Source organism: Miniopterus natalensis, chromosome 5 (assembly GCF_054644295.1).
Source record: "Miniopterus natalensis isolate mMinNat1 chromosome 5, mMinNat1.hap1, whole genome shotgun sequence".
Classification (NCBI taxonomy): Eukaryota; Metazoa; Chordata; class Mammalia; order Chiroptera; family Miniopteridae; genus Miniopterus; species Miniopterus natalensis.
Genome location: NC_142085.1, coordinates 91,525,416 through 91,546,015, shown reverse-complemented (window position 1 = coordinate 91,546,015; position 20,600 = coordinate 91,525,416). Strand labels below are relative to the sequence as shown.

The window sequence follows — 20,600 nt, the reverse complement described above, 5'->3', positions numbered from 1 at the left end:
GTGTGCTGCAAGGTCAGCGTCAACCAGCTTCTGACACCCTTGTCGTCTTATCACAGCTGCGTGTCATGTGTGAAGGTTTAGTTCTTGAATGTTTTTTTAATTGGAGTCCTAGAAGTGACCAAGTGAAGCCTAATAGGTTGGGTTAATAATAAATTTCAATAAAACAGCTCCCATTTTCTCGATCCCTTTCAGGGGCCATGAGTCCCTGGCCCTCGACACCCATCCTGAGGATGAGGCGTTTCTCCCCAGCCTACAGAGGAGCAGAGTGAATGCTCGGTCCAGGCTGCAGGAAGCACCGGCGCAATCCACGCGCCCTGGGTCCTCCGCCGCGCCCCCGTCGGACCCGCAGCAGGAGGCCCCGCGGCGCCGCCGGCCACCCCTGCTCGGTCCCGGCAGCGGCTGCAGGAACCGCGCTCCGGCCGCCGCCGTGAGGTGCGAGCGCAGTTCAGCTCCTTCCACAGCGTCGCTCGCGCGTCCGCCGAGGGCGGCTTTTCAGACGCCAAGGCCCGCGGCGGGCAGGTGGCTCGGGAACAGCCGAGAGGCCGCCTGCAGAGAACAAAGGCGGGCGGGGGGCGGCGGGCAGACCGCGGCCGGGGGAGGGGGCCGGAGCCTCCGCGCCCAGCGTCGGGGGGAGGCCGTGGGAAGGGGCGAGGGGGAGGGGACCCCGGGGCTGACGTGTGGCGGGGCCGGGCCGGGGGCGCGGGCGGGGGCGGGGCCGGGCCGGGGGCGCGGCGGGAGGTGGGGCGGCGCATCGCGGGGAGCGGCTGCGGGCGGCGGGGTGTGCGCGGCGCAGGAGCGCGGGCCGCGGGGCGGCGGCAGCTGCGGGCGGAGCGGCTGAGGGGCGGCGGGCGGAAGCGGCTGAGGGGCGGCCGGCGCGGCGAGCGGGAGCCGGAGCCGAGGGGGAGCGGGAGCGGGGCCGGGGCCGGGCGGGAGCCGGAGCCGGAGCCGGAGCCGAGGGGGAGCGGGGCCGGGCGGGAGCCGGAGCCGGAGCCGAGGGGGAGCGGGAGCGGGGCCGGGCGGGAGCCGGAGCCGGAGCCGGAGCCGGAGCCGAGGGGGAGCGGGAGCGGGCCCAGGCGGGAGCAGGCCGGGCGGGCGGCGCGCGGCCCTGGCGGCGGCCATGGCGGTGGCGGCAGCGGCGCTGGCGGCCCGCGGGGCGCGCGGCGGGAGGGGCCGGCCCCCGGGCGGCGGGCGGGCGGAGGGGGCGGGGCCGGGACGGCGGGCGGCCCGCGCGGCGGCGGTGGTGGCGGCGGCGGCGGCCGGGCCGAAGCGGCGGCGGAGGCGGAGGCGGCGGCGCGGAGCGCTCGGGCTGATGGCGACGGCGGCCCCCGGGACGGCGCTGTCCCCGCGGCCGTGCGACAGCGACCCGGCCACCCCCGGAGCGCAGTCCCCGAAGGTGAGGAGGCGGCCAACGGCGGGCGGGGCCGGGCCTCGGGCGGGCGCTGGGAGCGGGGTCGGCGCCGGGGCGGGCGGGGGGCACCGGGGGCCCGGGCCCGCCGCCCGCCGCCTCCGCGGGTGCGAGCCGCAGGGGGAAGCGCGCCGGCCCGCAGTTTCGGGCGATTCGCGAGTGGGGGGCGATCGGGGCTCGTTTCCGGAGGCCGCGGCCGGCCGGCCGGACCAGCCCGCGTGCCCCCGCGGCGCGTCGGCCCCGAGCCCCCGGTGCCGGGCCGCGGGAAACACGAGCCTCGCCGGGGGGACCGGGGTCGGTTGGCAGCTTCGTGCGCAAACTAACGCCCCACCGCGCGGTCCTTAGAGGGACTGTTCCTCCCAGTCCGTAGTGGGTGCTGCGCTCAGGGGCGACGTGAGGTCGTGTCTGAAAGTCAGAGGTGGACGGAGAGCAGAGGCCACGCGACACGGGGTCTTCGAGCCGCGCGGCGCTGGGGAGCAGGCGGGGCGCTCGGTCGGTCTCCCCGGAAGTCCGGCGTCGGCGGGACGGGGCGGTTTTCCCGGCGGTGGGACCGGGCGCCCCGCCAGGCGCTCCGTCCCGGGCTGCGGAGGAGACCGCGTCCGAGCGTCGCCCACCTGCCCCGGGCGCGGAGGGTCTGTGACCCCGGGGCGCAGCCTCCGGCCCGAGCGCGCTGCCGGCCTGGCGCGCATGCGCAGCCCCGGGCGCGAGCCGGTCTGGCCGCCGGGGCCTCACCTGCGGCCGGGCCTCACCTGCGGCCGGGGCTGTGCCCGGACACACTTGCTCTACCGGCGGGAACCACCGGATTCTGAAATGCAAGTGTCCGGTAGAGTAGACGCGGCCGTCTTAACACACAGACTTCTGTGTCAATGTAAAGGTTATAAGCAGGTGGTTTTAATTTAATTGTATTCCGTCAAATGCTGGGAAAGATAGTGTCATTCCTCTCTAGGAAAAGGTCAGCCGACTGTTCCCTTTAATGTAATCATTTGCCGAGAACTTGTAACAGCGGATACAAAACACTACGTATGAACTTGTGGTTTCAGCTTTTTTGAGGCCGTTGCATCTTTAACGTTTTGTCTCTTCTTGAGCGTTTCCATTTTTTAGCCAATGAAAATGTAAACGAATTGACATAAAAATCCTTAAAATCTCAGAAACAAGTAAAATAGAAAAAAAAATATTTGAATGCTTAAAAAGAGCTATTCCTGAAGTATTGAATATGCGATGTCTCAATTGTGATATTGTTAAACGTAAATTTTTGGAGAATAGACTGTTTTCCATCTCCTACCTAGTTATTTGTTTTAATGGGAATATACAGAGCTCTTTAATCGAGTGCTTATTTTATTAGAACTGAAAGAATATTCTGTATATGTTACTGTTTGGGAAAGGACCTGAGTAAATCTCCAACAGCTGGAGCCATTTGAGACTTTCTAATTACCATCATAATTATATTAACTAACTTTTAATGGGCACTTGATTATTTGCTAGACCTTGCTCTTCTGTGCTTCCTGTGTGTTAGCTAATTTAATCCTTTCATTAGCCAAGTAATACAGGCGCTATTATTGTTTCAGTTTTACAGCAAAGGAGTGCCTTACAGAGGGTAACCACTGGGCTAGAGAAGGGCAGTGCCCACAAAGACCCCAGGCAGTCCAGCTTTGGCCAAAATACATTACTACCTCTTCATATTCTTCTGCACGATTCCTTTTTTTGAAAACATATGTAGCAAGAGGAACACGGTATTTCACAAAACAATATTAGTCTTAAAAAGCTACATGACCTGACTTTTTAAAGGAATATTTTTAAAGCCTTCTATTCATTAAGCCTTAGCTAATATGTGAATAAATCAGTTTCCTAACATCTGATATCTCATTCATTTTCTTAATGTAATGTTCCATCTTACAGCCTTGATATTATTGGCACATAATGGATAATGCCAGTTAAATTTTTTTAAGCTTCTCTTTTTTGTGTGTGGGGAGAGTGTTGCTATATAGAGTGGCGATTCTTATTAGGCTATATTTTTGCTAAATTTTTGCAACGTAAGAAGACACTTAACAGGGCTGGTAACCTGTTTTTAGTCCTCGTGTGTCCTGTTTTCACAGGGGTATAATCACTTAAAACAGCCAATTCGTATAGTCCTGTGAACCAGCTGTAAATTGAGTTAAACACTAAATGATCAACTTTATTTTTTTCTTAGCTGGGGTAGGAGGGTTTGCTTTAATTTTAGAGTATTACAGCAATCTTATGTGTTTATTTAAACTAGGAGGCATTTTAACCTCAGTTGGTAAGGAAGCAAAAGTAGATTTAGATTTGTAGGTTAATTGAAAGTTTTCCTTTTGTTTTGTTTTTTACTTTAATTGTATTGAAGATCAGTTTCTAGTTTTTTCCAGATCTTTCCCACATTCTTGGCCTCTATTTAGTTATAATAGAAAGTTAAAAAAAAAAAAAGTTAACATTCTTATAACCAGTTCTCCTCAGAAAGCCTTTAAGTCGATCCTTTGAACAAGTATGAGAAGATGCATCTTCCTCATGATTCTTCCGCTCATTGTTTTTCTAACCTTTTAAATGTATAGGGTGATAGTGGAGATAATTCAAACGACGGGACCCAGCCATCCAAAAGGAGGCGCATGGGCTCGGGAGACAGCTCTAGGAGCTGTGAAACTTCCAGTCAGGACCTCAGGTACCATCATTTTATTGCTTAATAGTTTATGTGGAATGTCTCTCTGCATTAGCGCTCTTCTCTCCTCTCCCCAGCCCTGACAAAGGTAGCTTTCAGAAATTGGAGGGTATGTCTCGTCATGTTTTACAGTGTGACACCAAAGTTGCTTTTGTTCTCAGTGCAATTAATTTTTAAATATTTTTGGTAAAATGCACACAAAATTCACCATTTTAACTATTTTTAACTGTATAGTTCAGTGGCATTCATTACATTCATAGAGTTGTGTAACCACCAGAACTTTCTCACTACTGAAAACCGAAACGCCATAACCATTAAGCACTAAAAACTCCCATTTCCTCGTTTCCCCAGCCCCTGGCAACCACCACTCTGCTTTCTATCACTACGAATGTGCCTATTTCAGGCACCTTGTGTAAGTGGAATTTTACAATATTTGTGTCTGGCTTATTTCTTCAGAGCTCATCCATGTAGCAGCATATATGAGAATTTCCTCTCTCTTTAAGGCTGAGTTACACTCTGTTGTGTGGGTGTACCATGTTTTGCTTGTCCGTCATCTGCTGATGGACATTCGGGCTGTTTCCACCTTTCGGATGCTGTGAATCATGCTGCCGTGAGCACTGGTGCGCGCACCTGTTCTGAGCCCGTGCCGCTGTTCCTAGAGTGGAATGGTTGGATTATGTGGTAATTTTATGTTTTCCACAGTAGATGTATCACTTTTGTTCCTGCCACGGTTTCCAGTTTTCTGTCCTTGTCAGTTTGTTATGTTAGGGAAGGTCACGCTGCAGTGAAGAAAGGGACTGGATTCGGTGCCAGAAGCTCGATGGTGATACAGGGAGGCGGTTAGGCGGCCGGGTGAGGCCAGGCTGCCCTCTGGCTGGACAGCTCCACTCCGCTCTGCTCCGCGCGCCCGCTCCCCGCGATCCTCTCTCTCCTCTCCTCTCCCCTCCTCTCCCCTCCTCTCCCCGCTCTCCTCTCCCCTCTTCTCTCCCCCCTCCTCCGCTCCCCTCTCTGCTCTCTCTTGTTCTCTCCCTCCTCCCCTTCCCCTCTCCCCCCCCATTTCCCCTCTCCTCTCCCCTGCTCTCCGCGGGGGGTTGGGGTGGCGCAGGCTTCAGAGCCTCCGCGCCAGCGTGGAGGCCCTGGTCGCCGGGGACCCCAGCGGAGGGGAACCCTAGGGGAGGGGAACCCGTGGAGGGGAACCCTAGCGGAGGGGAACCCGTGGAGGGGGAGCGCAGGCCCGGAGGGTTGCGGCCTTAGAGGGTTGCGGCCTTAGACCGCAGGCGTCCCCGCCCTGGTCCCTGATTGGCCCGCCTTGTAGAGGAAGGCTTCAGATCCTTGCAGCTTGATTGGTCCAAAAGGCACTGTCCTGATTGGTCAGGACAGAGTTGCTCTGATTGGTCGGTGAAGAAGCTGATAGCCGTGGGCTCCCTGGGGCGGGGAAGGCTCCGTCTCGATGGCCCTAGCGCCCCGGACCTTCCTGGGGGCTCGTGGAGGGCCGTCAGCCAGGCGCCCCAGGTGCGTGTGCGGCGAGGCCTTTTAAAAATTGATTATTTTAATTTAAGCCCAGTTAAGCCACCAGGAGCCCTTCTTTGTAGGCATCTTTCTCAGGGGTCACAGTTACTTTCTGGGTTTTGTTTGCTTTTTCAGGCATGAAATGGTATATCTGCTTTGGAGAAATGTCTATTCATGTTTTTTGCCCATTTTTAAATTGGTTTGCTTCTTTTTTGTTGTCGAGTTGTAGTTTTTTTAGTATATTCTGGATATTAATCCCTTATCAGGTACATGCTTTGCAAATATTTTATTTCGTGGGTTGTCTTTCTGTTGTCTTTAATGAACAAGTTTTTAAATTTCGCTGAATATCTTGTTATCTATTTTCTTTTCATTGCTTGTGTTTTTAGTGTCATATCTAGAATCCATTTCCAAATCTGAGATCATGAAGATTTACCCCCTGTGTTTACTTCTAAGAGTTTTCTAGTTTTAGTTCTTATATTCAGGTCATTGATCCATTTTTGAATTAACTTTTTGTATGTGATGTGAGTTAAGGGTCCAATTCCATATTTTTGCATTTGAATATTCAGTTTCCCAGCACCGTCTTTGACAACACGGTTCTTTTTGTTCCATGATAGGTGCATAAAATAGTGTTACATTCCTGCCTCTGTTATCCACTGATGAACTTCAGAGGTTGACTCGGCCCAGGTCCAGAAATCTGCAGTCTGCTCTTCAGGATTGGGACTGATGTGCAGTACACTGTCCCCAGCAAACTAGGTCCATTCTCTGCTTCTCGATTTGTGGAGTCAGTGAGAACAGATAATTACTGTTTATAGTTCGGTTCATTGAGAAATAGGTTTTTGGAGTTCTGCTTTCTCAGCTTCTTGTGATACAGTTTATACCTTGGTCAGATGAAGTAGCAGTTATGGGTGTCAAGCCCACAAAAAAGAATTCAGAACTGGTGTCACTGCCCTGTTTTGGCCTAGAGGTCTCTTAAGCTTAAAAATGGCTTTGTTCCTAACAGTTGTGAGTCTCGATTCTTTGTGGTATATAGAAAGTAGTGTTTCCATTGTCCATTTTTGCTTTGGCACTCCAGACAGTTGTTTCCTTTCCCGAGACCTGCTTTGTAATTTCCTTTGATAACATACAAAGTCATGGGAATTTCTTTGTATTGCAATGTCATAGAAGAATGACTGAGAAGTAAATAATTAAAGTAGATTTTAAAAGTCCTTAAAAATATCTTCAAAGTAAATTCTTATAAATAAATATTCTTGAAAATGACATTTAGTAGAAGCCACATGTAAGGCATAACATATATTTCTGTGTCTAGCTTCAGCTACTACCCAGCAGAAAACTTGATAGAGTACAAGTGGCCGCCGGATGAGACTGGAGAGTACTACATGCTTCAGGAACAAGTCAGTGAATATTTGGGTGTCACCTCCTTTAAACGGAAGTACCCAGGTATTAAGTCTTAGTTTACGCAACAGATTAAATCTAATTTTAACTAATAGTAATTTTTGTTAGGTTGTCAACTTATGAATATTTGCATATGGATTATTTATATGTTATATTCTTCTGCTGGCTGGTTTTCATTTACTTCAATCGCTCAATCTCTATATATATCAGTTCTTTTGCCTTATAAATTGCTTTAAAAGCAAAATGAGGAAGATAAATTTCCTGGGAAAACATTTAGAAGAAACCATTTTATAGCAATAGGAATCAAGGGTTTTGATTCTTTCCCCCTGCTCCCCAGCCTGAGGCCTGGAGGTGGCTGCATCGCTGTATCTGAATTACAGAAAGGCCACACTTGAGCTGCCGTTAGTTATGTTACCTTCTTGCTTGGAATTGTTCTGTTTGCAATTTCATTTTAACGTTTATTTCTTGAACTTTTAAGACTTTTTGTGTGTATTCTCTTTAATAATACTTGGAACATGTAACATGAAATACTTTTTAAAACTGTTGAAGATTTTGACTTTAATAATTTTAAAAAGTTTTTTTAGCTTTTTAAAGTTTTACAAATGCATACTGTTACAAATGCAAACAACTAGTTTTAATAGTCTTTTGTTTTGTTTTTTTTGGAGATTTAGAGCGACGAGATTTGTCTCATAAGGAGAAACTCTACCTGAGAGAGCTAAATGTCATTACAGAAACTCAGTGCACTCTAGGTAATGGAAGCTTTTGATGTGAATTTTTAAAGCTGAATATTTATGAGGTGATATTGGATGAGTATTTATCTTTTTTCCTAAAATGTTTTACAAAATTAATAGAATACATTGAATTATTTTAAGGCTAAATTATTTACTTTACTTTTGATTACTGTTAAAATAGGAGAATGGTATATTTTACAACCATTTTCCAGTAATATACACAGAAGTGTCAGAGTGTGTGTGTTTTGTGTGCAAAATTTGTATAGTACTTTTTAAAAGCATTGATTCTTATCTCTTAAGAGGCAGATGTTCAGTTTTTATTTCTGAATAGTTACCTCCATGCTTTACTTGCAGTTCTCTGTTCACAAACATTGTAATACAGTCTGGCTGCTCTTTAATGTAAAACTGTGGAATTTATCTCAGCCGGTGTTAGACGGGTCCTGTGAGTGTTGCAAATCCCGTGTGGCTTGTGTTTGTGAGCTGATGCTTTTGGTGAAATTTAGTTTATCAGATTTGAAGACTAAGAACTGTAATATACTGAAAATTCTTAGTGTTTTTCATCGGATATTTTGTGTTATTGCCACTAGTTAGTGTACGTGATCACTTAGCAGTTTTTCCTAGTAAAGGGATATATGTCTGTAGTACATAAAACCTTATAAAAAAACATTTGGTTGAGAAATTGATTTCTTTGCCTTTGCAACTTGGGTAATTTATTTCTTTTTAATTGTTTAATTTATATCATGAGTTTCTTTTTATTATTTTAAAATGTATTAAAGTGTTTTGCCTGGTTGACGGAAAGCCTTGTAACTTCAGAGCAGTCCAAAGGAGAAGCCTGTTTTAAAAAGTGGTTTTGTTCACTCAGCCTTAATGGGTTTCTTTACTTGTTTTTGGTCTAAAATAGGTTTAACTGCTTTGCGCAGTGATGAAGTGATCGACTTAATGATTAAAGAATATCCAGCCAAACATGCTGAGTACTCAGTTATCCTGCAAGAGAAAGAACGCCAGCGGATCACAGACCACTACAAGGAGTATTCCGTGAGTGTCGGGGTGCTGGCATCACTTACCCGGTTTGGGGGAACCGCGTTTTGTAAAGTTACCTGTGACTTCCAGCTGTAATGTTTCTGTTTCAGCAAATGCAGCAACAGAATACGCAGAAAGTTGAAGCCAGCAAAGTGCCCGAGTACATTAAGAAAGCTGCCAAGAAGGCCGCCGAGTTCAACAGCAACCTGAACCGGGAGCGCATGGAGGAGAGAAGGGCATACTTTGACTTGCAGACACACGTAGGAACGCTGCCTCTGTCCGTTCCGCGCCCGCTTTCTGCTTGTTACTGCTGAGTGCTCAGGGCCTCCTTCATTACTGTACTCTCTGTGCCAGCAACAGGTCCTCTTCTTCCCATAACTTAGGATCTTGTTAAGGATGGCCTGACCAGACTCCATTTATGTATACAGGCGCGTGTATGTGTGTGCATTGCGTGTGCTGCGTACACGCGTATGTGCTCACAGTGTGTCTTGCTTTGTGGTGTAGTTCTCCTGAATGAGACTGATGCCTCCTGTGTGCTCTGAGGGCCGTAAGGGATTTCCACATTCGCTGAATTCTCAGTTGTGTGCGGTTGAGAGCAGTAGTACTTCCGTTTCACAGACAAGGAAGTTGAGCTGCCGAATTCTGGTAGTTGCCCAGGCCATGTGGCTGTTACACGTGAGCACATGGCCCTTCCTCAGGAATGAGGGCGTGGGAGAGAACTGGAGAGCAAGAAGCACCTCTGTTGCCCTGGGCGGCAGCTCCTGTGTCCCTTCTGGTGTTAGCTTTTTTTTGGGGGGGGGGGGGGGGGTGGGTCGCTGAGACTCTTTCCTAAAGTCCTGACTCCTGGCATGGGTTCACACAGGTTATTCAGGTGCCTCAGGGGAAGTACAAAGTGTTACCGACAGAGCGGACCAAGGTCAGTTCCTACCCGGTGGCCCTTATCCCCGGACAGTTCCAGGAGTATTACAAAAGGTAGGAGGTAGTTTTATTTACTGTTACTATTGGCTGTTTTATTTTTGGGGGTTGAGGGTAAAGGAGAGAGTCATTTTTTGTAATTAAGAATCAAATGCGTATTTTACACTCTTAGTCTGGTGAATGAATGTTTAGGCTTTTTATTTATCACTTGTCCCTCCTTGATCATCAAAAGGAAGGTTATTTATTGCCTCTGATAATTTTTCACAAGTATTTGGGGTTAGTTGAGAAGATTAAGTCTATCTCCGCAGCTCAGAGACGAGCCGCTCATGTTTAATAATGAGGGAAACCTGAGCATCATTCTGACCTCCAGGTACTCACCGGATGAACTGCGCTACTTGCCACTAAACACGGCTCTTTACGAGCCCCCTCTGGATCCTGAGCTCCCTGCGCTTGACAGCGACGGAGACTCAGACGATGCCGAGGACGGGCAGGGGGACGAGAAGAGGAGGCAGAAGGGCACCTCGGTGAGAACCTTGGTCTTCAGTAGACATGTCTCCTCGCCCTCTGAACTTTTGATGATTGCTTTCCTGGAATGCTAAGTTCAACTTGTGCCACCACCCTCTTTCTGTAAAAGGACAGTTGCACCTACTTTCCAGGAAGGTTTCATCAAGAAAAGTTGTTTGTTGTGTGCGTTGATGTAGACGCACTGGTGGCCTCGGTAAGTTTTGTAGTTAAAGTTGCCCCTCTGTAGTTGTCACAGCAGCTCAGGAAAGGTGCCGGACATTAACTACAGCCTGGCGTCGGGCCGTCGTGATCGGGAACACCTCCACAGTGTCCTGCTGCTGAAGTGATGATTTTGTTTCCTTCAGAGAGATGCTAGGTTATTGATCGTGTGTTGTGCTACTAGGTTTTCCTGGATGAGGGTTTTTTGCAGCAAAATGCAGTGCCCGGTCAGTGGGGGGTGGTGTGCGCTGTGGCTGAGGGGAGCAGGGTTCTGATGTTACTCAGCTCCTCCTAGTCGGTGACGGGCCTCTTCACGTTTCCCTGCAGCCAGGCTGTACCCCACAGTGCGCTGCTGTTACATGTGCGGTGCATTCCTCAGTCACCAATAGCTCTGAATCATAGTTAACAACACGTGTTTTATAGAGTAGATGCTACTCAGTTATTAAAGTGCTTCCCCCTTCTCCTGTCCTGTCGCCTGGCGAGGGCGGGACCAAGTTGACTTTCGCCCGCACTGCTAGTGGGGTGTAAAGTAATTGAGCATTTTGGAAGGAGAGCATTCTGACAGTTTTTACCGTGATTTAAAACTCCCTCAGCGTGCAGTAGGGAGTGTGAGTCACTCCAGGGGGTCTGTTTGTGTGCAGTGGAGAGTGAGTGACTCCGGGGGGTCTGTTTGTGTGCAGTGGGCAATGTGAGTGACTCGGGGTCTGGGCTTGTGCGGTGGGGAGTGATTCGGGGGTCTGGGCGTGTGCAGTGGGGAGTGTGAGTGACTCGGGGGGTCTGCATGTGTGCACACGTCACCAGAAGAGGAGAGTGGAAGTGGGCTCCTGTTCCTGGGGTTGTCTCAGTGTTTGTTGGTGGTTATGGGTAATCTGGTTTTTTAATTTACAATTTTTATAATTTATATGTACATAACATTTTTATTTTAATTAGAAAATATTAAGTTAAAAAGTGAATTAAGTGATCAAACATTGAACTCCTAAACTTGGAATATCTAAAATGTCAGATACTCAGAGACCCTGGCCCTGCATCATCTGACATGAAAGCAGGAGTATGCGCGGGACGAGTGTGTTCACTGGCTTGTATTACTCACCAAAATGCCCGCACTTAACTAGACATCTATTTTCTAAGTGGTATTTTTGTGTAAAACAAGCATGCTCCCTGCATGCGCCTGTGGCCCGGCGCAGTGGTGTTGCAGCCCTGTGGTGGGTACCAGGCACGTAGATGATCTGTTCCTGCAGGTTGAGTCAGAGGACGGAACACGGTGATGTTCTCATGAGGCAGGCACATGATCTCTACCCTGGCTTATCTTGGTCTCCACTAGAAAAAGGTTCCTTACATTTGGAATTATCTTTTTATTTTTAAGTTGATGGAACTTTAAAGATTTTTTTGAATATTTTCTGTAGTTTTCACAATTCAGACTCAAACCACTGTGAATTCCAAGGACTGTTTGTGCCTTTGACCCACAGGACACCTCCTCCGGCAATGTGTCTGAGGGCGAGGGCCTTCCCGAGGGCCAGGAGGAGCCTCTCCAGGGGCGACAGAGACCCAAGGACAAGGCTGCCACGCCCAGAAAGGATGCTTCCAAGCGCTCTGTACTGTCGAAGTCAGTTCCTGGGTACAAGGTAGAAGAAAAAAGCCCCTGACTCAGCTTCCTTGACCAGCCTCTCTCCCTGAAATGTGTTGCCTTTGAATTTCACAGCTGTGGAGCTCCCGCCTGCCATGCGCCCCACTCACTGGTCCGCTGGCCTGTGCCTCTGCCAGCTTCCTCTGTCGCTCTGTCTCCCGGTGGCTTTCTGTCACTTTGGCTGTGGTTTAGCTTCTGTTTTCTGTATGTGTACAACTGATAAGAGAACCTTTTTTTTTCTTCTTTTAAATAATAAGCAGGCAAGTATGGGCTTTTTAGAAATTACTTTATAGGCAGAACTTGACACTTTGTTTCCTTGGAGTAAGGTCATGATTATCTGACGTCTCACACATCCTGGTATTTGGTAGAACTGGACACGCCGAGCTCACATCTGGCTGCCCGGTTTGTAGGCCAGGCTGTGTTCCTGCTGTGCCTTCGTTAAGGACATTCTGGGTTAGTCTGGGGAGTGTCTGATCCACCTGCAACTTTAGCTCTGATGGAAGCTTGTGAGGCCTCCGGGGTACAGTGTGGTGGTGTTTAGTCTGTAACTATTTCATGGGTAACCTGGCTCAGAGATACTTGTGAGTTTTGACCTGGCTACTCGCAGAGTAAGGTGGTGCACTGTTGGCATTATTACTTTATTATTTCCTCCTGAGGTCTGCCCCTCTCCATAGAGCATTAGCGATTCGCACAGGGGGACTTAGGAATGCCACAAGGGTGCGATTAGCTGCACAGGTTTATGTCTTGGGTAGTAATAGTAAAATAGACAATGGTTTGGGTCAGGAATGTTATCAGAATATGCTTTTTTTGTGGTTGTGAAGGTGATTTGAAGGGATGTTTAAGAGTGAGGTGGTATGAGGAAGTTTGGCTGAGTAGAGTTGTTAGCTCCTGTCGTGTGTCAGCTGGGATGGTGGGCAAAAAGTGGGTCCCAGGGAGCCGCAGCCACAGCCCTGCAGCCCGCCAGGCCCTTCCGACAGTGCGTGTCCCTTTCCTGCCCTGAAGTGAGAGGCAACTTACATTAGCGCATTCCACACGCAACGGGAAAATGCCGTTACATAATCCGCTTAAAGACTCTTCTTCCATCCGAGGGCAGTTCAGCTTCATCAGCAGGGTTGGCTTCCTAGGGTGTTGACAGGCTGCGGCTACATGATTTTTATACTTGTTTTCACATATATAGCTTATCTAATTTTTTAAACTAAAGATTAAGTTAATGCTTAATCATTAAAAGCAGATGAACTCCAAAGATTAAATTTTGGAAGGCAGCCTGGCGTGCGCCACACTGTGGGCTGCCGGTCTGACCGTGGCATGGCCACGAGAGCGCACGGGCTGTGGGTGGAGACCTCTCAGTGAGACAGCTGGGTAATCATGGTCGAGGGCCGTGGAGGTGGAGGCTTATGGAAGCGGGGTTGGAGGACGCCAGCGCTGTCACTGACTGACTGTGGGAGAAGTCAGGGACTGGTGGTGCTCGAGGTCTCCTCACTGAAACTGTGTCAGCATCTCAGCCTGGGATGGCCCGGATTTAGACTCGACATTAATGTGAACATGTTTATTAAAGGTTAACCTCTGTGAAAGTATTAATAAGCCACGATGTGCCTAAATATTAGGATACTTCAAGCCGAAGGTGATAGATATAAATAGGTTTTGAAATACGGGAGTTAAGAAATGTATTTGATTTCTTGCCTCATAAGATTCCCTCGTGCTGGCCCTGAGCGTGTAGGACAGTATTGTTTAGGTTACATTAACCTGAAGTTAAAGCATAAGTCAGGATCCAGGCCTACGTTACAAGTATATGAGTAAAGCCTATGCTCTATTAGTGCTGCCAGAAAGTCTCACTTATCTTTGGTTACTTTTTAAGCAGAAAAATAGGTGTATTATGAGCCTTTTAGTTGAGATGCTAAGAACTATTGGGATGAGTATTTTAATTTTCTTGTCAGTAGTGAAGCTGTGATGTTGCTTATTAAAGTAGAACCGACTGTCTCCCATCAGATGTGCCTAGGGTTCTCTTCACTAATTGTCAGGGGACGTCTGCCACTGTCCCCCCCACAGTCCACAGTCCCTGAGACCGGCTTCCCAGCTAGCGACTGCTGTCTGCCAATCCACGTCCTGGCGTAGAGCAGACACACTGTGGCTTCTTGCTGTGTGCAGAGGGCTTGAGTGAACAAAGCATTCTTTATCCTGAGCCCTGGGGGCACGTCAGAAACCTGGAAAGTGCTGTGCTCTCCACTTCTCCCCCGCCTTCCTGTTTCCATCAAGTGAGGACTGTTGGTAAGGACAGTTTTAAGTGGTTTAACAAACATGGTTTTAAGTTTAGAAGTTAAACCTAGAACTTTCTTGGTGTCCCTTTTGTCACAGGTGTTTCATGTATATTTTAATGATTGTGGAACTTGAATTGATCTAGAATGTGAATGACCAGCCTTGTGTTTTAGTCCTTTTGACTTTTGTAAAGGGTCTCCTGTGAGGCGTTCTCTTTAGAATTTAATGTCGTGTGGTTACGTCCTTGGCTTTAGTGGAGGGTGTTAGAGCACCTAGTATGCCAGTATCTACCTTAAACTACAAGTATTAAATAAGCATCTTTACATTTAGTACAGGCGCGTAGCCAAAAGGTAGCTCTTACTGTGGTGGGTGAGGGGTAGCTTTCTGCTGTGCATTAGGGCAGTGACAGATCTGGTCATAGCTGAACTAGAACTTGGATCCTAGAAGTGCACTTCCTAGTATTTTTATTGAGGTAGAATGTAGCAGTGACAACAGAGGGTGACGACACTCAAGACTGAAAGGTTTGAGCATGTGACACAATCCTTTTGTTGGGGGAGCAGGGTATGAAGATACACACAAAGGAGATGTAGACTAGGTAATGGTAAAGTTTTATATGTATGTTTTACTTCCATGATATTTATTATTTTGTAGAGATATTTGTGATTGTTTAGAGTTACTGTTTTTATTATATTTATGTATAAGGTTGACTTTTTAAAATAAATAAGCCAAAAATTATTTTTGAATGCCTCTGTCATCTTTTTGCAAAGAAAGACAATTTCAAAAGTAAAAATGACTAAATAATTATGAACATATTGGTTAGGCGAACAGGTTTTGAAGGTAGCAGTGAGATATGTCAAGCTGGAATACTAAATACAGTCGGAGTTTTGTTCAGGCTTCTCTTGGTTCAGTGACTTAGGGAAAGGAAATGTAAGACGCATCTGGCTAGGTTGGACTAAAACAGAAATTTAATAATTCTGTTTAAAATAAGTTTTCTCCCCGTATACACCTCTGTGCCCTGGCCCCCATTTCACACTTGGCGGCGTTTCCTCTTCACCCCTCCCCGTTGCTCCCTGAGTCAGAGCGTGAGCGAGCATCGGTTCCTTACGGCCGGGCCGGGCTGTGACGTTCAGTGTCCTCCCTCCCTGGTAATTCCAGGTGCGGTGAACCTGTCCTGCTTTGTTCTTTCCCATGTGTTGCCAAGTTTTTTTCGAGCCCAAATACTTCCATTGGATTGAGCATGTTTTAAATATGAACAATGAATGGTACTCAAAATATAAGGGTGTCTATATTTTTTAAAGTGAAAATTTTTTTGTCTGAAAACTTTTATATCTCATACTGAATACTTTCCCCCTAAATGTGGGCTCTTTTACTAATTTATTAGATAAACAAAGGAAATAATCTCACTGGTTTTCCACAAACATTTATGCACATGACAATGTCTGCATGAACCATCTTTCAGTTAAAAATGGTAAAACCCTGGTTTTGTAACTTTGATTTTACATATTTAGTTTTATAACTTTGGAAAATGTTAGTGTTTAAACAAAATTGTGTATGAGCTGCTTAAATTGGAGTCTTCTCCTTAATGAGCCTGACTTGGTAATAACGGTCGTCAGGAGCTTGGGTTTTCTCTTGCGACCGTTAGTGCACTTGGACACTGTTCAGTCCTCCCTTTGTTTGTTATGCTGTCTTACTGGGCATGCAGGGCATGGAGGGTGCCCCGGAGTCCCAGCTGGAGATCCTGTTGACAGGGTTTAAAGTGAAGTCCGAGGCTCAGCAGGCCATTGTGTCAGAAGCAGAGTCAGGTTACGTCTTTCAAAAAGGCCCTCACTAGCGAGTCACCGAAAGTAAAGATGAGGCAGAACAGTAACAGCACTCCTTAACCCGCAGCAAGTTCTGGCATGAATTTATAGCCCTCTTCTACCCTTCCAGCCAAAGGTCATTCCAAATGCTCTATGTGGGATTTGTCTGAAGGGTAAGGAGTCCAACAAGAAAGGGAAGGCTGAGTCACTTATACACTGCTCCCAGTGTGATAACAGTGGTAAGTACCCGCACGTCTTCTTGACGTTTTAACCACCTTTTGTTTAGTTGTCAGCTAGACTTGCACCAAAGATTTATCCAGTATTATAGGATAACTTGTACGGCGTAGATTAAGTCCATGTGTTTTCTTAAGCTCTGTATTTTCATTTGTCTTTGGCGATCTTAAACACCATAGCCATTCCTGAGAAATCACAAAGCAACTAGCATATTATTATTAAGCTAAAAATTCCTGTGAATTGGTGAATCCTACTAATACTGGTTTTGGTTTAGGCCATCCTTCTTGCCTGGACATGACCATGGAGCTTGTTTCTATGATTAAGACCTACCCATGGCAGTGCATGGAATGTAAAACTTGCATTATATGTGGACAGCCCCACCACGAAGAGGAAATGATGTTCTGTGACATGTGTGACAGAGGGTACCATACTTTCTGTGTGGGCCTTGGTGCTATTCCATCAGGTAAAGACCACAAACAGGAGGCCCATGACCTTCCGTGGGACTCGCCCAGCATTGTCTCTAAAGGCTGCAGAAACACCAGTGACAGGAAGGGCCTGTGCAGTGATCACCCAGGTCAGGGCCACCGGCTCTTCTTGCGTAGACCTCCCAATCAACCGAGGGGACACATGCATGTCAGGGAGTCCAGTCTAAGTCTGGAAGTAGAACTCAGTGTATAGAATGAGCCACTGTTTTTCTACTAAAATAGTTAGAGCCACAGCATCACTTTATTTCAAAGCCTTGATTTTATTTTCATGTCATCGACACAGAAACTTAACAAAATGAATGCTATGCCTGTGGACATACTAAACCAGATTTTACATAGATTTCTATCAACTGAGGCAAGCGTAACAATTCTAAGTAACTTTAGAATGAACGCAAAATTGAATAAATCACAGTAACTGGACTGAAACATTACACACGATTGTGTAATTTCAGAACTTACTTGCATAGTTAACACTGTATATAACGCTTTATAAAATAATGCCTAGAACTACGTTTCCTGGGAATCACTAAGAAGCGAGCAACTTAAATAACTGAAGTTCTGCAATAATTCAGATCAAGTACATAGTGCAGCTCATCTTCAAGACACAGCTGCCAGTGAGCAGCACAGAAAAGGGCTGAAAGTAGGCAAAACTCAGTGACAGGTTTACAGTAGGATTTGTAGTATTGAACTTTGAGTACTGCTGTGTTTGGGTTTCAGAAAGGATTATCATTTTTTAAAGGTTCTTGTCATTACATAGCATTGCTCTGCCCATGCCCCGCCCCCACTTGAATTTCACATGGCATCCATTACGCCGACTATCTTAGACGTTTACGATTTTCTCCTTAAATTAAGGAACTCAGTAGTGCCCTTCCTACCACAAATCCGCAGAGGGACATCATTAGTGAGAGCTGAGGAAGGAGAGCTAAATGGGTTTAAAATTCAGTCCTAAAAAAATTAAATTTCATTCTATATTAACTAACAATTTTTCTCCTAGGTCGCTGGATTTGTGACTGTTGTCAGCGAGCCCCCCCAACACCCAGGAAAGTGGGCAGAAGGGGGAAAAACAGCAAAGAGGGATAAAATAGTTTTTTACCCCAATATTGTAATATGCATTTAAGTGAACTATTTGGTGCCAATCTATTTACACTTCTCATTTTTATGCCAATAAAAGATTTTTTTGAAATTAACTATGTGCTTAGAATCTGCAAGTTGATTCATTTCTGTTATAAGCTCCTCTTATCCTTGGATCCAACTTCAGGTAGAGAAATAGTTCATCTTCCAAAAGGTTTTTACCTTAGTCCCTTGGCTCTCTCCAGAAATTCAGGGAAAGTATTAGGCAATTTTATTAGAAATAATTATCCCTCCATTAGCCTGAGAGTTACTATTATTTTCATGAAGTTTTCCTCATCCTTAGTTTCTGGCCTACCACGGGTACTGTAATGACGTAGTGATGGAAGAATCTTAGCAGGTAGCCAGAGATGGTAAAATTCCAGGACTGGTGATAGGGAGCAGCTGGGTTTAGAACTGTCATCCCTGGCCAGGAACACCTGCTGGGCAGGCCGTTCCCTCCCTCCCTGCTGGGGTGGGGCTCGGGCTCTAGTCCTGTTTGGCAAGTATGAAGGCAGGGTTACCTTTCAGACTTGCTTACACACTGACTGCGTTTAGAATCTGACCAGTAAAATTACAACGTTGTCAATCTTTTCATCGGATCTGTGCACCTGCATGGAAAGCTGCTCCGTTTTGATTTATTTTACATAAACCTAAGTCACTGCCATCTTTCTTTTTAGTTACCTGACCAGCTATGAAAATGGAGTTTAAACATTTTATTGCGCATACTCCTTTTACGGGAATTTGAGCTTTAAAAGAAAACAAGCATCCAGCTTGCTGCTTCTGCTTTTGGGGTAACTGAGGTAACAAAACTGTATGGCTTTATTTTCCATCCCCCAACTAGAAAAGTAAGAGCTTCCAGTCGGGTGGAAGCAGCTGGGTTCCTGCCATCACCTTCACAGATTACTGGTGTTCTGCAGACAGAGTTCAAAAAAGAATTTCAAGTACCAGTTTCAAAATGCTGATTAGTATCGTCCAAAGCACGGATTCCTCCTCCTGAGACGCACCTTCGGGGTCGTAGGTGTGCGTGTGACTCGCCTCCGCGTCGTCCGAGTAAGCGGAGTCCCCGAGCGGGTGCCGCCGGACCGTCCGGTCTAAATACACCTTCATCTCGAACTCGCTGTCCTGGTGTGACGGGTGCCCGTACACCCCGATCCCCACCGGGCGCTGGAAGTGCGCGGGGATGGAGACCACGTCCCGGCCGCAGGTGACAGACTGCAGCTCGTAGTCGTCGAAGTTGGGGTGCAGGGTGCTGTCGGACACGTACAGGTCGGCGTCGCCCCGCAGGCTGCGCATGGCCAGCACGATCCTGCCCTCGTGGTTGAGCCGCAGGTAGCTGTAATTCCCGGCGCCCACCTGCCCCTGGACCACGTGCAGGAGCAGCCACTCGGCCGGCACCTCCTCCTCCTCCGCGGCGCGCGCCCGGGAAGCGGCCTGCGCCGCCAGCAGCAGCAGGAGGGCGCCCCGCCAGGCAGCGGCCATGGGGGCGACGCGCGGCGCCGGGACCGCGGCTGCTCGTCCTGCGGAGACACCACGGGGGTCGCGCTGAGCGCCGGGGGCCGCGCGGCCCCATCGGGGGCGTCGGGCCGCCCGTCCGGAGCCTGGACGGCGGCGGCCGGGAGGGGACGGGAGGGGAGGAGGGGCCGCCGGGAGGGGACCTGCGAGCGCGGGGCCGGGCGGACGCGACGGGCCCAGGGGGCCCCGGGAGCCCCGGGAGCCCCGGGAGCCCCGGGAGCCCCGGGAGGGTGGGAGCGGCCGGCTGGGCGGGGACCTGCGGGTCGGCCCCGGAGGCGGCGGGAGGCGGGGCGGCGCGGGGGGCAGGGGCTCGCCGGGGACGGCGCGGGGCGGGCGGGGGCGCGAGCGCGGCGGCCGAGGGCAGCGCGGGCCTCCGGCCGGGACTCACCACAGCTCCCAGGGGCCCGGCCGGGCAGCTGCGCCGAGGAGCCGGAAGCGAGGCGCCTCCCGGAAGTGATGGGTCTCCGGGATCTCGCGAGGCTGGGGAAAGGGGCGCGGCGCCAAGCGTCGGCTGGGCTGTAACCACGGCGACGGGGAGGGGGCGGGGCGCCCGCCCTCAGCTGGGGACGAGCTCTGGAGGCTCAGCTTGGCGGCCCGCCCGCCCGCCGCAGGTGAGAGGCTGGTGCGCGGAGCCCCAGGCGCGGACACCTGTCACCTGTCGCCACCCCCAGTCCCCGTCCCCGTCCCCCCAGGAGCACGCGCCCCTCGAGGAGCCCTGACGCCCCGGGAACGGGCCGTCCGTACGGAGGGGGCCGGGCTGCCCCGGACCCGGCTCAGGGCCCTGCGCCGGGCGCACCCCCAGAGGCGGGACCTCAGCTTCGCGCCCCTCGCGGTGGCCCGGCCCTCGTGCTCGTCACGGGCCTGCGGGGTCGCGTTGGTGGGGACAGGTGGAGTGGAAGCTGGAACCGCGGTGACCCCAAGTCCCGCGGGTCGTGTGGGGGCGCGAGGGGGGCGCGGGGCCGACGGAGCCGCCACACCGGCCGTCGCCCGCGGCCGCGAAGGAGGTGACGGCCTCGGGCAGGGGACCGGCTTCGGGTCGCTTTGCCTGAAGTTGGGAGGAGCCGTGCCTGGGTGGCGCTGTCTTCGGCTATTACTGGGGGACACCTGTGGGTCCCCGCGGCTCCTGCGGGAGGGCCTGGCCGTGCGCCCTGAGCCTCCGCCGCCCGGGCGCCGCTCCCCGCTTACCTGCCGCTGACGGGGCGTCTCGGACGGGGCAGGGC

At 49.6% G+C, this 20,600-nt stretch overlaps 2 protein-coding genes across 3 annotated transcripts; one reads left to right on the top strand and one right to left on the bottom strand.

The window, feature by feature from the left end:
* The first annotated feature begins 1,117 nt into the window (after positions 1 to 1,117).
* On the top strand, positions 1,118 to 17,945 carry PHF10 (PHD finger protein 10). Of its 2 annotated transcripts, XM_087817761.1 has the most exons (12): positions 1,118 to 1,393; positions 3,970 to 4,076; positions 6,889 to 7,019; positions 7,640 to 7,723; positions 8,607 to 8,740; positions 8,836 to 8,985; positions 9,588 to 9,697; positions 10,011 to 10,164; positions 11,830 to 11,985; positions 16,170 to 16,278; positions 16,548 to 16,736; positions 17,753 to 17,945. In XM_087817761.1, the coding sequence occupies exons 1-12, from the start codon at positions 1,118 to 1,120 to the stop codon at positions 17,836 to 17,838; spliced, it is 1,686 nt and encodes a 561-aa protein (XP_087673887.1). In that variant the 3' UTR covers positions 17,839 to 17,945. The 2 variants fall into 2 exon arrangements, with proteins under 2 accessions (XP_087673887.1, XP_016068429.2); XM_016212943.2 differs by lacking the exon at positions 1,118 to 1,393 and having other exon boundaries at positions 2,079 to 4,076; positions 7,646 to 7,723; positions 16,548 to 17,945.
* C5H6orf120 (chromosome 5 C6orf120 homolog) lies at positions 16,999 to 19,938 on the bottom strand. Its single transcript, XM_087817762.1, has 2 exons — positions 19,769 to 19,938; positions 16,999 to 19,385 (listed from the first exon to the last, which is right to left on the bottom strand). The coding sequence occupies exon 2, from the start codon at positions 19,345 to 19,347 to the stop codon at positions 18,793 to 18,795; it is 555 nt and encodes a 184-aa protein (XP_087673888.1). The 5' UTR covers positions 19,348 to 19,385; positions 19,769 to 19,938; the 3' UTR covers positions 16,999 to 18,792.
* Between the last annotated feature and the right edge of the window lie 662 nt (positions 19,939 to 20,600).

Coding starts and splice junctions, on each gene's coding strand:
- PHF10 (XM_087817761.1), top strand. CDS start 1,118: ATGGCGGTGGCGGCAGCGGCGCTGGCGGCCCGCGGGGCGCGCGGCGGG. Junction 1,394..3,969: donor CCGGAGCGCAGTCCCCGAAG/GTGAGGAGGCGG, acceptor TTAAATGTATAG/GGTGATAGTGGAGATAATTC. Junction 7,020..7,639: donor CTTTAAACGGAAGTACCCAG/GTATTAAGTCTT, acceptor TTTTTTTTGGAG/ATTTAGAGCGACGAGATTTG.
- C5H6orf120 (XM_087817762.1), bottom strand. CDS start 19,347: ATGGCCGCTGCCTGGCGGGGCGCCCTCCTGCTGCTGCTGGCGGCGCAG.